The sequence below is a fragment of the Odocoileus virginianus genome, chromosome 7 (assembly GCF_023699985.2).
Source record: "Odocoileus virginianus isolate 20LAN1187 ecotype Illinois chromosome 7, Ovbor_1.2, whole genome shotgun sequence".
In the NCBI taxonomy this organism is placed as follows: domain Eukaryota; kingdom Metazoa; phylum Chordata; class Mammalia; order Artiodactyla; family Cervidae; genus Odocoileus; species Odocoileus virginianus.
Genome location: NC_069680.1, coordinates 62261175 through 62273811, shown reverse-complemented (window position 1 = coordinate 62273811; position 12637 = coordinate 62261175). Strand labels below are relative to the sequence as shown.

At 36.4% G+C, this 12637-nt stretch overlaps 1 protein-coding gene and 1 non-coding gene across 2 annotated transcripts in view; one reads left to right on the top strand and one right to left on the bottom strand.

The window, feature by feature from the left end:
• The window catches only part of MICU1 (mitochondrial calcium uptake 1), a 224997-nt gene that overhangs the window by 27550 nt on the left and 184810 nt on the right, over positions 1-12637 (top strand). Inside the window, exons 2-3 of the mRNA XM_020896445.2 lie at positions 4641-4802; positions 5240-5414. Coding sequence (XP_020752104.2) covers positions 4642-4802; positions 5240-5414 — 336 coding nt within the window. The 5' untranslated portion in view covers position 4641. The remainder of the gene's footprint in view (positions 1-4640; positions 4803-5239; positions 5415-12637) is intronic.
• On the bottom strand, positions 10821-10926 carry LOC139036163 (U6 spliceosomal RNA). The gene has a single exon (XR_011488895.1). It is a non-coding gene; the product is annotated as a U6 spliceosomal RNA (small nuclear RNA).

The following is a 12637-nucleotide window of genomic DNA, read 5'->3' as shown; positions in this document are numbered from 1 at the left end:
AGTGTGGCAGGCTTAAATCCATGGAGTCGTGAAGAGTCGGACACAACTGAGCAGACCTCACTCAGTAGGTTGTTTTCTGAGGCATTATTGGACCTCAGCCTGTTCATAGGGCTGGTAAATGACAAAACATCAACCTGGGCCTGCCTTTATTTTTCTTTGAATGAGAAAGTTTAAGTAAACTCTTTCCCCAGAATAATCATTAAGTTTTATTTGCATCATCTAAATATTTTTTCTAAATTAAAAAGCTGCACATATATTTTACTTTATTTAATTGGCATGCACATATTACCTTGTATCTGTCTTTAAACTTCAGTGAAGATGCTTGTTTGAAATACTCTTTGTCTAGATGAATACTTAAGTGTAGTTTTAAAAATAAAATGCTATGTCATAAAAATCTCCCTGTCGGATATCTCACCCATTTCCCAACCCTGACAGCACTACTGGTATTGCTTACTTTTATTCATGTTGGTATAGGACACATACTATTGGTGTGTCCTTCCAGAGTTACTTAATAAGAATATACAAATATGCATTCTTATTTCCCCTCTTTTTACATGAAGGGTAGTGTACTACATATGCTATCCCACACCTTGCTTTATTAAGATAACAATATGTTTTGAAAATCTTTTCAAATATATACATAGTTGTTTCTTTCTCTTTTAATCACTATGTGTTATTGCCCTGTGTGTATTACCTTAGTTTAAGCAGTTCTCTCTTGATTCTCTTTGGGGTGGTTTTTAGTCTTTTGCTGTTTGTTTCATGGGCTTCCTTGGTGGCTCAGATGGTAAAGAATCTGCCTGCAATGCAGGAGACCCAGGTTTGATCCCTGGGTTGGGAGGATCCCCTGGAGAAGGAAGTGGTTCCCCACTCCAGTATTCTTGCCTGGGGAGTTCCATGGACAGAGGGGCCTGGCAGGCTACAGTCCACGAGGTCGCAAAGAGGTGGGTTTGTTACAGTCATGATGCAGTGAATAGCTGTCTATATGTGTAATTTCAGAGGTGTGCAAGTGTATCAGTAGTGTATTAAGTCAGAAGTGGAATTGCTAGGTCAGTGTATGCAACTTACTTGGATGATTTTGATGGATATTACCAAATTGCCCTCCATAGATTGTACCAATTTACACATTCCTCAGCAGTGCCGTTTCTACAGCACTGCTAACAAGTATGTTTTCAAACTTCCGGATTTTGCCAGCTTAATGAGTGAATGTCAGTATAGGTTTTTTAAAGGGATTTATTTCTTTTATTGGCCGTGCTGGGTCACTGTCGCTGCGTGCAGGCTTCCTCGAGTCCCAAGTGAGGGTCACTGTCGTGATGCCTGGGCTGCTCACTGAGGCGGCTTCTCTGGTGGCAGAGCACAGGCTCTCGGCACCCCGGCTTCAGTAGCTGCAGCGCGTGGGCTCAGTTGCTGTGAGGCACTGGCTTAATTGCTCCGTGGCATGTGGGGTCTTCCTGGACTAGAGATCGAACCCATGTCCCCTGCATTGGAAGGTGGATTCTTAGCCACTAGACCACCAGGGAAGCCCTCAATATATTTTTAATTTGCTTTCTTTTATTATGTGTGATATTAAGTATCTTTTCATAGCTTACAGGGCCATGTTTATTTCTTTTCCCAACTGTCTTTTTATATCTTTAGCACAGCTTTCTGTTGGCTTGTGAAATAATATTTAATACTTTCTAATGGTTATAATTTTAATATTTGTATTACATTGTAGTCTGTTATTATAAAATTGTTTATCTTTCTATGGTTGGACACTTGATCTCCTTCTGAAGTGTGGTTGTTATATTTATTTTGCTGCGAACAGTTAATTAAAGTGATTCCCCTTCCTTGGGTTGCTTATTTGGGAATCAAGAATTTTAGGATCTACTGTACTGATTAGGTTTTTGTACTAATTAGCTATAAGTAAACCGCATAACTTATCTGGATCTTTGTTCCTTCACCTGTAAAATATGGATATTTAATTAAGTGATTTTCTGGTTCTGTGCCCCTTTGAAATTTACCAAAAGCGATACCTTAAGCATAATAGTTTAAAAGGAATAGATATGGAAACAGTAATGTTATACTGTTACAGGTTTTTGTTTGTTTGTTTTTAACTAACTTGTTCTGTTTCTTGTTGCATGGATAATGCTTTTCTTCGGTAACAGAATTATATTTTACTTGCTTCCCCTGACATTTCTTGATTAGAAATACCTCTTCATCTTTTTTCAGTTCACATAAAAGTTATTTTTTAGAGGCACGCTTTTTTTGGAGAAGGATGGGGACTCTTAGGGAAGAGAAAAATGCACTGGTTTTGATTTAATTTAATCCATGTCATAAATGTACATGTTAATCTTCATTACTACATAACTGCTGCCAATTGGCCTATTCAGTTTTCCAGACTCAATTGGAAAGTGGATCTCCTTAAATCTGTTTAAATGGTCTCTCATCAAAAATTGGCACATTCAACTAGTTACACCATTTCTTCAGTACAAAGCTGGGAATTAAATTATAATTGTCTGTTCTCAGGGGGATAGTTTTTTCCCTCAGTTTACTTGGCACCTTTGGAAATGGCACTAGAGAAGATGAATAGATATATATTTTGATGTGTACTTTGGGGAATGAGATTAGAATCAGTGGTGAAGTGAGATGTAGACAGTAACATTTGAATTAACAATGCCAAATGTAAGTGGAATGTTCCTATAACTCAGGACCTCCAAAGTTTAAAATCCCCTGAAGCCATAGCATACAGAAATGGGTTCTCAAAGCTAGTAAGTTTTGAACCATGTATATACTGTTTTAGTCTCTCCCCCTAACTGAAATAGATTAAATTTTGCCTTATCTTTTCACCAGAGGTATGAGAACATGAAAGAGAGAAAACAAACCCTAAAACTCCTGTAGGCAGTTCTCTCATCAGTAGATAAACTCTTCTCTGGGGAGGAGAGATGAGCTTACTTTGTGCACAGCTGTTTAGTAGTAGAGTTGAGACTAGATCTTGAGTCATTGGATTCCTATTCCCTTTCACCTTCTGTATTACTCAACGTTGTCATTATTATTTTAGTTTCTTTCCTGTTTGTCTTCCACATCTCTTATGCAGTTAGATTTTTTTTTTTTTTTTGGCCATGCTACACAGCTTGCACGACCTTAGTTCCCCAATCAGAGATTGAACCCAGGCCTTCAGAAGTGAGAGCACAGAATCTTAACCACTGGACTGCCAGGGAAATCCCTGGTCCAGCTTTTGGATTGGTTGTTATTTGTCTTTCACATTGAAAACTTTCAAGTGCCCTTTTCTTTCTGTTGTCAATGATGAATATTGTTTTCACCAGATATGAGTATTTTAGTTGTGCTTGTTTTTGTTATAGACAGAAGCAATGCTGTGTATGAATGCACTTGTGGGTTTGGAAAATGTAAATTTAAAAGTGAATTGGAAGTTGACTGACAGGAAGAAAACAAAAGGACGATCTCCTTGGTGCTGGAATTTGCTAGATTATGTGCAATAAAATGAGGTGACTTCTAGGGTAGAAAGGAATGTAAGAATTGTGTTGCTGAAGCTTAGGTTATATGACATAGAAAAAACTACTAATTTTCCACTTTATCTGTAAGGGCAAGATTTAGCTCCAACTTTGATGTTGGAGCTAGGTTGAATGAAGGAGGCTAGGAGAAAGATATACTTGAGATTATAGATATTGATCTCAGAGAAGAGTCAGTAACCAGTCAGGGAGACAACTAAGTAGTCTAACTTGACTTGGACCCAAACAGCAAAAGACATAGTATATCAGGGCTGAGAAATATACTTAAATGTACAGAGCCAGTACCTGTGTAATTTGTAACTTAATATTTTTCATATTAAAGTAAAATTGTTAAATATTTTAAGCAGTTATAATGTAATGACCTCTGTGTTAGACTGTTTTCAGAAAGATAAAGAATAATTTTGACCTTAAAGGAAACTCAGAACCAAGTATGTATGTTGAAGGTGGGGCAAACTTATGTATGTTACAAATATGTGAATATGTGAGTATATGTACAAAGTACAAGATAATTTAAATCAGGAAGAAGTAAACTATGCTTTGAGAAAATCAAAGAGGAGAAGCATGGTTACTTTTTGTGATTTGAATGAATTGCCACTACAAAAAGTCATGTAATCTAGAAGAAATGCCCGTTTCTCCTTCAGTCACTTGTGGATGGCTTTACAGTGAGTTTTTTAGTATAGCACTTAAGCAGATTTCTCAGACATCCATAGCTGCATCCTCACCACAGTGTCTGATCTCAGCCCAGTTGGGAGTGGCCCCTTTACAGATATATTCCTTTTTTGTTGCTCTGAAATAGCCCTGTAAGTAGTGACTGCTCCCTGTATCTGAAGTCTCTACCCCTTAGTATTTCTTTGCCTATTGTAATTAATAATGCTTTATGTTAAACTTTCCCTGTTCAAATTACCATGTGGTTTCTTCTAATTGTACCTTAACTGATATATCAGGTTTATGAGTCATAGTATTTGTCTCATTTGATTGTTCTGAGGATTTAATGGGATAATGCATGGTATTGTCAAGTGTTTAGAAGACTGTCTGCCATTAAATATCTAGTGTTTATTGGTTTTAATACTGTTATTATCATCATCATCACTGTCACTGCCATTTGCTAGGAATAATATTTCTACTTTTTGTCCATAGGATGTTTCGTCTTAACTCACTTTCTGCACTGGCAGAGCTGGCAGTGCGCTCTCGATGGTACCATGGAGGATCACAGCCCACCCAGATCAGGCGACGGCTAATGATGGTGGCTTTTCTTGGAGCATCTGCAATAACTGCAAGTACTGGTCTGTTGTGGAAAAGGTGAGTGTTGACTGACCATCCTATTCCTGCATGTACTTTTATTCTTCCAGTTATCTCTTTTATGGAAAAGGGATTGATTTCTGGCTTAATATTATTCTATATATGAGTATACCATATTTCTTTTATCCGTTTTATCTATCAGCATATATTTGGGTTGTTTCCACGTTTTAGCTATTATGAGTAATGTGCTATTAACATGAGTGCAAAAATCTCCTCATGACCCTGCTCTCAGTTCTTTTGGATATATAACCATAAGTGGAATTGCTGGATTTTATGTTAGTTCTATTTTTCATTTTTTGAGCAACCTTTTCTTGTAGAATTTTTAATGAATTTCATTGCTATTACTCCTGCTAAGCTCTACCTGAGAATCTATTTGTTTAATATGATGGACCTTCTTGATTGATAGACTTTTTAATTTTTATTTTTTGCACATCCAGGGCCCTTGCAGAATCTCCACCATCTGCAAACAACATCAAGAGTGAACTTGGTGATAAAGGGAAGAGTAAAGAGGAAGGGGAAGATTGTAATGCTGAAAAAAAGGCTGCAGGTGTTTGTCTTGAGCCTTATCCAGAAGAGAAAAAGAAGAAACGTTCTGGATTCAGAGATAGAAAAGTATGGAACACAGTCTTATAAATTAATTAGAACTATAGTTAATTATATTTTAGAATAATACTGTTGAGTCTTTTGTCAGATATTTCAAATGATTTATATTCTCTTTGAAGTGATTCACTTCTTTGCAATTTTCCATCATGTTCTAAGTCAAATGTATTCTTTGAATGTGAAGTTAATTGGGGTAGTGAAAAGAATATAGGACTTGTAGTTAAAATTAATATATCTTTTCTTTGTTCTTCAATTCAACTACCTAAGGTGATCATTGCTTTTTGTATCTTTCTCATGCTGAATGTTCTCATATATGTGAAGTTGAGTCTGTGATATACTGATCTATGATGCCAAATTATAAAGGCAGAAGAAGATCTCTTTGGAAGTCTACAAATCAACTACTTTTTGAGGACAGCATAAACTTTACATAATTCTAGCATTTAAAATCTTTAACAAAGTATGTTGTTGTATATAGCTTTTCCTGTGGAAAGTTTGAGCTCCTCTCTAGTAGTCCCTGTGATAGTGCACATTTGAATTTAGCAGACATGTGATGAAAAGTCAAAAGGTTGAACTTCTTAGACATTTTGCATGTTAGCATTGAATTCAGAAAATTACCTTTACTTGCTAACAAATGTAACTAATCAATACAACAAGATAATTTTAGCATTGAAATTCAGAAAATTATCTTTACTTGCTAACATATATAACTAATCAATACAACAAGATAATTTGAGTTACGTGTGGGGAGCATGTATAATTGCAAGCAAGAATAGTTCCTTTGAGAATTTGGATCTTCTCTTTACTTGGAGGAAGCTCTTAAATATGTCATTCCCCAAATCCACTTCTGATTAAAGTGAACTTGAACAGAATTTATGCATTACAAGTTAATTATCCATCATTCCATTGTTTCCAAAATGATACATCTATTTAATCTTTTGCCCGGAGTGAACTTAAGGAAAGTTCAAATTTATCTTGCCACCAGCAGTTTCATTTATAGTCAAATGTCACATTTTATACTGTAGGGCTAAAATGACCCAAATAAACATTTATTTTTGAATCTTCCATTTTCTACTTCCACTTTCTACTTAGCAGTTGAGTTGACTACTTCCTGTACTTCACAGAAAAAATAAAAGCTATCAATGTAGTTTACTTAATTGATAACTCCCAAAGCTATAAACCCTTTTTAATCTAAATCTGAAATATAGTCTTTCTTTCACTAAAGTCTCAGTGAATAGGCAATCATCCCATTTGTCATTTTGTCCCCCCAAACCTATTTGAACACTTATTCTTTCTCTGTCCTTTCTTTTAGTTACTCTTTGTTATTCATTCTTTTACATAGTCTATGTATAGACATGTTAAAGATTCTTCTCTTATTAATTAAATTATAAGCTTCATTTTTAGCTGTAGTACATATGTACAATGGAATATTGCTCAGCCATAAAAGGAATGCATTTGAGTCAGTTCTAATAAGATGGATGAACCTAAAGCCTATTATACAGAATGAAGTAAGTCAGAAGAAAACAGATCTCATATATTAATGCATATATTTGGAATCGAGAACAGTGGTACAATATGATGAACATATTTGCAGGGCAGCAGTGAACACTTCCGTTGGTGGCTTCCCTGGTGGCTCAGATGGTAAAGAAGCTGCCCACAGTGTGGGAGACCTGGGTTCGGTCCCTGGGTAGGGAAGATCCCCTGGAGAAGGGAATGGCAACCCACTCCAGTATTCTCGCCTGAAAAATTCCATGAACAGAGGAGCCTGGAGAGCTATAGTCCATGGGGTTACAAAGAATTGGACATGACTGAGTGACTAACACTTTCAGTTTCAGTGGAGACACCTACATAGAGAATAGACTTATGGACACAGGGAGAGGGAAAGTAGACAGTGGGATGAATGGAGAGAGTGGCAGGGAAACATACACATTACCGTATGTAAAATAAGTAGCTGGTGGGGATTTGCTGTATTACTCTGGGAACTCAGACTGGGGCTCTGTGACAACCTTTCATCAAGCTGGGATGGGGTAGGAGGTGGGATGGAGGTTCAAGAGGGAGAGGAAGTAGGTATACCTATGACTGATTCATGCTGATATATGGCAGAAACCAACATAATATTGTAAAACAATTATCTTTAAATTAAAAAATAATAAGCTTCATTTTTGATCACACACTTTTTTCTAGATACTATCCTATTCAGATTTTTACCCTGGAATACCAAACTGCTACCATCTTTACACGCTGCCTTTGATATCATCATGCCTGCATGCTCAGTAGCTCAGTCATGTCCGACTCTTTGTGACCCCATGGCCTGTAGCCCACCAGGCTCTGTCCATGGGATTTTCCAGGCAAGAATACTGGAGTGGGTTGCCATTTCCTCTTCCGGGGATCTTCCCACCTCTCGTGTCTCCTACATTGCAGGCCAATTCTTTACCTCTGAGCCATCATTTTCATGTAAACTTTTTGCTTTTGTTCTTTTATATTCTGTTGGTTTTTCTGTAGTATTTTAAATATCGAGTGAGACAAATAGAGACTACTATCATAAATATACATGTACCCACACTTATTTTTATCAGGTTTTAACATTTGGCTATATTTGCTTCAGTTTTTTGTGTTTTCTTCTCATTGTAAGAAGAAACAGTGAATATAAAAAATACATTGTTGTATACTCTCCTATCCTCATTTTTCTCTCTTCCTCTTCAGATGTAAACAAGTGTCCTGAATTTGTTTTTGTTCCTGTGCTTGGCCTGGTTGTTTTGTGTGTTTTATTTTATTTTAATTAAAAAAAATTCTCAAGTACAAAGATCTAGGACAGTCGTATCACTTAAGTTCGTGGCATACTCTTGTCATTAGTTTGTGCATGCTTCTCTTTTTTATTTTATTTAGCTTTAATTTTACTGTCCCTTTTGAAACCTCAAGTTCTCAATTCTGAAAAATTCTTACACATTGCTTCAATACTGATTCACTGTCATTTCTTTTCTTTTGGAATTCTTTTTATATGTCCTTTCTTTTCTTTTGAATCCTTACGATGTATCCTGTATATCTTTTAAATATTTTCATATTTTTTTTCTTGTTAGTTCTTCCAGTACTCCCCCAAGGTCTCTTTTGTTTTTCTTCCAATATTTTTTGTGGTAAACACATATACTGTAACATTTACCATCTTAACCAATTTTGATTGTACAGTTTAGTGGTAATAAAAACATTCATAATATTGTGCAACCATCACCATCATCCATCTTCATAACTGTTTCATCTTATAACACTAAAAATCTATACCCATTAAACATAACTCCCTACTATCGCCTCTCTCCCATCCCCCTAGCAACCACCATTCCACTTTCTATGATTTTTTAATACCTAAGGGAAAAAAAAACCTCATGCAAGTGGATTCGTATAGATTTTGTTTTTTTGTAATTGGCTTATTGCACCTAGTTCTCAAAACTTATCACAGTGTAGCATATGTCAGAATTTCTTAGGGCTGAGTAATATTCCACTGTATGTATATAGCATGTTTTGCTTATCTACTCATCTGTTTATGGATATTTAGGTTGCTTCCACATTTTAGCTATCATAAATAATGATGCTCTGAGCATGGGTATACACATATCTCTTTGAGACCTTGCTTTTCATTCTTTGGGGTATATACCCAGAAGTGAAATTGCTTTATCATATGGTAATTCCTTTTTTTTTTTTCATTTATTTTTATTAGTTGGAGGCTAATTACTTTACAATATTGTAGTGGTTTTGTCATACATTGACATGAATCAGCCATGGATTTACATGTATTTCCCATCCCGATCCCCTCTCCCACCTCCCTCTCTACCCGATCCCTCTGGGTCTTCCCAGTGCACCAGGCCCGAGCACTTGTCTCATGCACCTAACCTGGGCTGGTGATCTGTTTCACCCTAGATAATATACATGTTTTGATGCTGTTCTCTCGAAACATCCCACCCTCGCCTTCTCCCAGAGTCCACAAGTCTGTTCTATACATCTGAGTCTCTTCTTCTCTTTTGCGTATAGGGTTATCGTTACCATCTTTCTCAATTCCACATATATGTGTTAGTATACTGTAATGGTCTTAATCTTTCTGGCTTACTTCACTCTGTATAATGGGCTCCAGTTTCATCCATCTCGTTAGAACTGATTCAAATGAATTCTTTTTAATGGCTGAGTAATATTCCATGGTGTATATGTCCCACAGCTTCCTCATCCATTCGTCTGCTGATGGGCATCTAGGTTGCTTCCATGTCCTGGCTATGATAAACAGTGCTGCGATGAACATTGGGGTGCATGTGTCTCTTTCAGATCTGGTTTCCTCGGTGTGTATGCCCAGAAGTGGGATTGCTGGGTCATATGGCAGTTCTATTTCCAGTTTTTTAAGGAATCTCCACACTGTTCTCCATAGTGGCTGTACTAGTTTGCATTCCCACCAACAGTGTAAGAGGGTTCCCTTTTCTCCACACCCTCTCCAGCATTTATTGCTTGTAGACTTTTGGATAGCAGCCATCCTGACTGGCGTGTAATGGTACCTCATTGTGGTTTTGATTTGCATTTCTCTGATAATGAGTGATGTTGAGCATCTTTTCATGTGTTTGTTAGCCATCTGTATGTCTTCTTTGGAGAAATGTCTGTTTAGTTCTTTGGCCCATTTTTTGATTGGGTCATTTATTTTTCTGGAATTGAGCTGGAGGAGTTGCTTGTATATTTTTGAGATTAATCCTTTGTCTGTTGCTTCATTTGCTATTATTTTCTCCCATTCTGAAGGCTGTCTTTTCACCTTGCTTATAGTTTCCTTTGTTGTGCAAAAGCTTTTAAGTTTCATTAGGTCCCATTTGTTTATTTTTGCTCTTATTTCCAATATTCTGGGAGGTGGGTCATAGAGGATCTTGCTGTGATTTATGTCGGAGAGTGTTTTGCCTATGTTCTCCTCTAGGAGTTTTATAGTTTCTGATCTTACATTTAGATCTTTAATCCATTTTAAGTTTATTTTTGTGTATGGTGTTAGAAAGTGTTCTAGTTTCATTCTTTTACAGGTGGTTGACCAGTTTTCCCAGCACCACTTGTTAAAGAGGTTGTCTTTTTTCCATTGTATATCCTTGCCTCCTTTGTCAAAGATAAGGTGTCCATAGGTTCGTGGATTTATCTCTGGGCTTTCTATTCTGTTCCATTGATCTGTGTTTCTGTCTTTGTGCCAGTACCATACTGTCTTGATGACTGTGGCTTTGTAGTATAGTCTGAAGTCAGGCAGGTTGATTCCTCCAGTTCCATTCTTCTTTCTCAGGATTACTTTGGCTCTTTGAGGTTTTTTGTATTTCCATACAAATTGTGAAATTATTTGTTCTAGTTCTGTGAAAAATACCGTTGGTAGCTTGATAGGGATTGCATTGAATCTATAGATTGCTTTGGGTAGTATAGCCATTAAAAAATATGGAACGCTTCACAAATTGGCGTGTCATCCTTGCGCAGGGGCCATGCTAATCTCTGTATCGTTCCAAATTTTTAGTATATGTGCTGCCGAAGCGAGCACATCATATGGTAATTCTATTTTCAGTTTTTTGGTTTTTTTTTTTGATGGAAGTGCTTGTTTTTATGGAAGCACTGTTTTTGGAAGTGCTGCACCATTTGACGTTCCCACCAGCAAGGGTTCCTCTTTTACCACATCTTTGCTAACACTAGTTATTTTTTTGTTTTTTTGATATTAGCCATCCTAATGGGTGTGAGGTAGTATATTGGTGTAGTTTTCATTTGTATTTCACTGATGATCAATGATGTTGAGCATTTTTTCAAGTGCTTTTTGGCCATTTGTATATCTTTGGAGAAATGTCTGTTCACATCTTTTGCCCATTTTAAAATTTTCTTTAATGGAGTTTTAGTATTTTTTTATATGATCTGATTGCTAAGTCCTGCGGATTACCTTTTTACTCTATTGATATTATTGTTTGATGTACAACAGGTGTTTTGTAACTTATATATGGTGGTTTGTTTTTTTTTTTGCCACTTAATTTTTTTAATTGAAGGATAATTGCTTTACAGAATTTTGTGGTTTTCTGCCAAACATCAACAATAATCAGCCATAGCTACACCCATGAAGTCTTTCTTTTTTTTCTATTGTTGCATATGCTTTTGGCATCACATCCAGGAAAGCACTGCTAAGTCTAGTGTCTTGAAGCTTTTGTTCTATGTTTTCTTCTAAGAGTTTTCTAGTTTTAGATCTTTCATTTTGGTCTTTGATTCACTGTGTGTTAATTTTTTAATATGGAGTTAGATAAGGGTGCAACTTCATCTTTTTTTAAAGTTTTGTTTTTTTCTTTTTTGACTGCATCTCCCAGCATACAGAACTTCCCTGACTAGGGATCAGACCCATGCCCACTGCAGTGGAATTGGAAGTCTTAACCATTGTACCACCAGGGAAGCCCCCAACTTCATTTTTTTGTATGTGGATATCCTGTTTTCCCAACACTATTTGTCAAAAAGACTGTCCTTTCTCCACTGAATGATTTTGGCACCCTTATCAAAAATCATTTGTTGATATATATGAGGGTTTATTTCTGGGCTTTCTTTTCTCTTTGTTTGGTGTATATGCCTATCTTTATGCCAATACCACATTCTTCTTATGACTATAATAAGTTTTGAAATCAGAAAGTTAGAGTCCTCCAATTTTGTTCTTTCAAAATTATGTTGGTTCTTTGGAGTTCCTTGAGATTCCATGATGGGCACATAGATTTTTTCTATACCTTGGCTATCGTGAACAAAGCTGCAATGAACATGGAGGACAGATAGCGCTTTGAGATGCTGATTTCATTTCCTCTGGCTATATACCCAAAAGCTGGATTATTGGATCATATGATAGTTCTATTTTTAATTTCTTGAGGAACCTCCATACTGTTTTCCATAGTGACTAAATCAATTTAACATTTCCACCAGCAGTGCAGAAGTGTCAGCTTTTCTCGATACCCTCACCAATACTGTTATCTCTCTTCTTTAAAAAAACAATTTATTTTATATTGGAGTAGAGTTAATTAGCAGTATTATGTTAATTTCAGGTGTACAGCACTGTGATTCACTTGTACACTTGCAAGTGTCTATCTCAAATTCTTTTTCCATTTAGGTTATTATAGAATATTGAGCAGAATTCCCTGTGCTATACAGTATTCCTTGTTCATTATCTATTTAAAATATAGCAGTGTATACATGTCAGTCCCAAACTCCGAGTCTGTCCCTCCCCTCACCATGAGTTT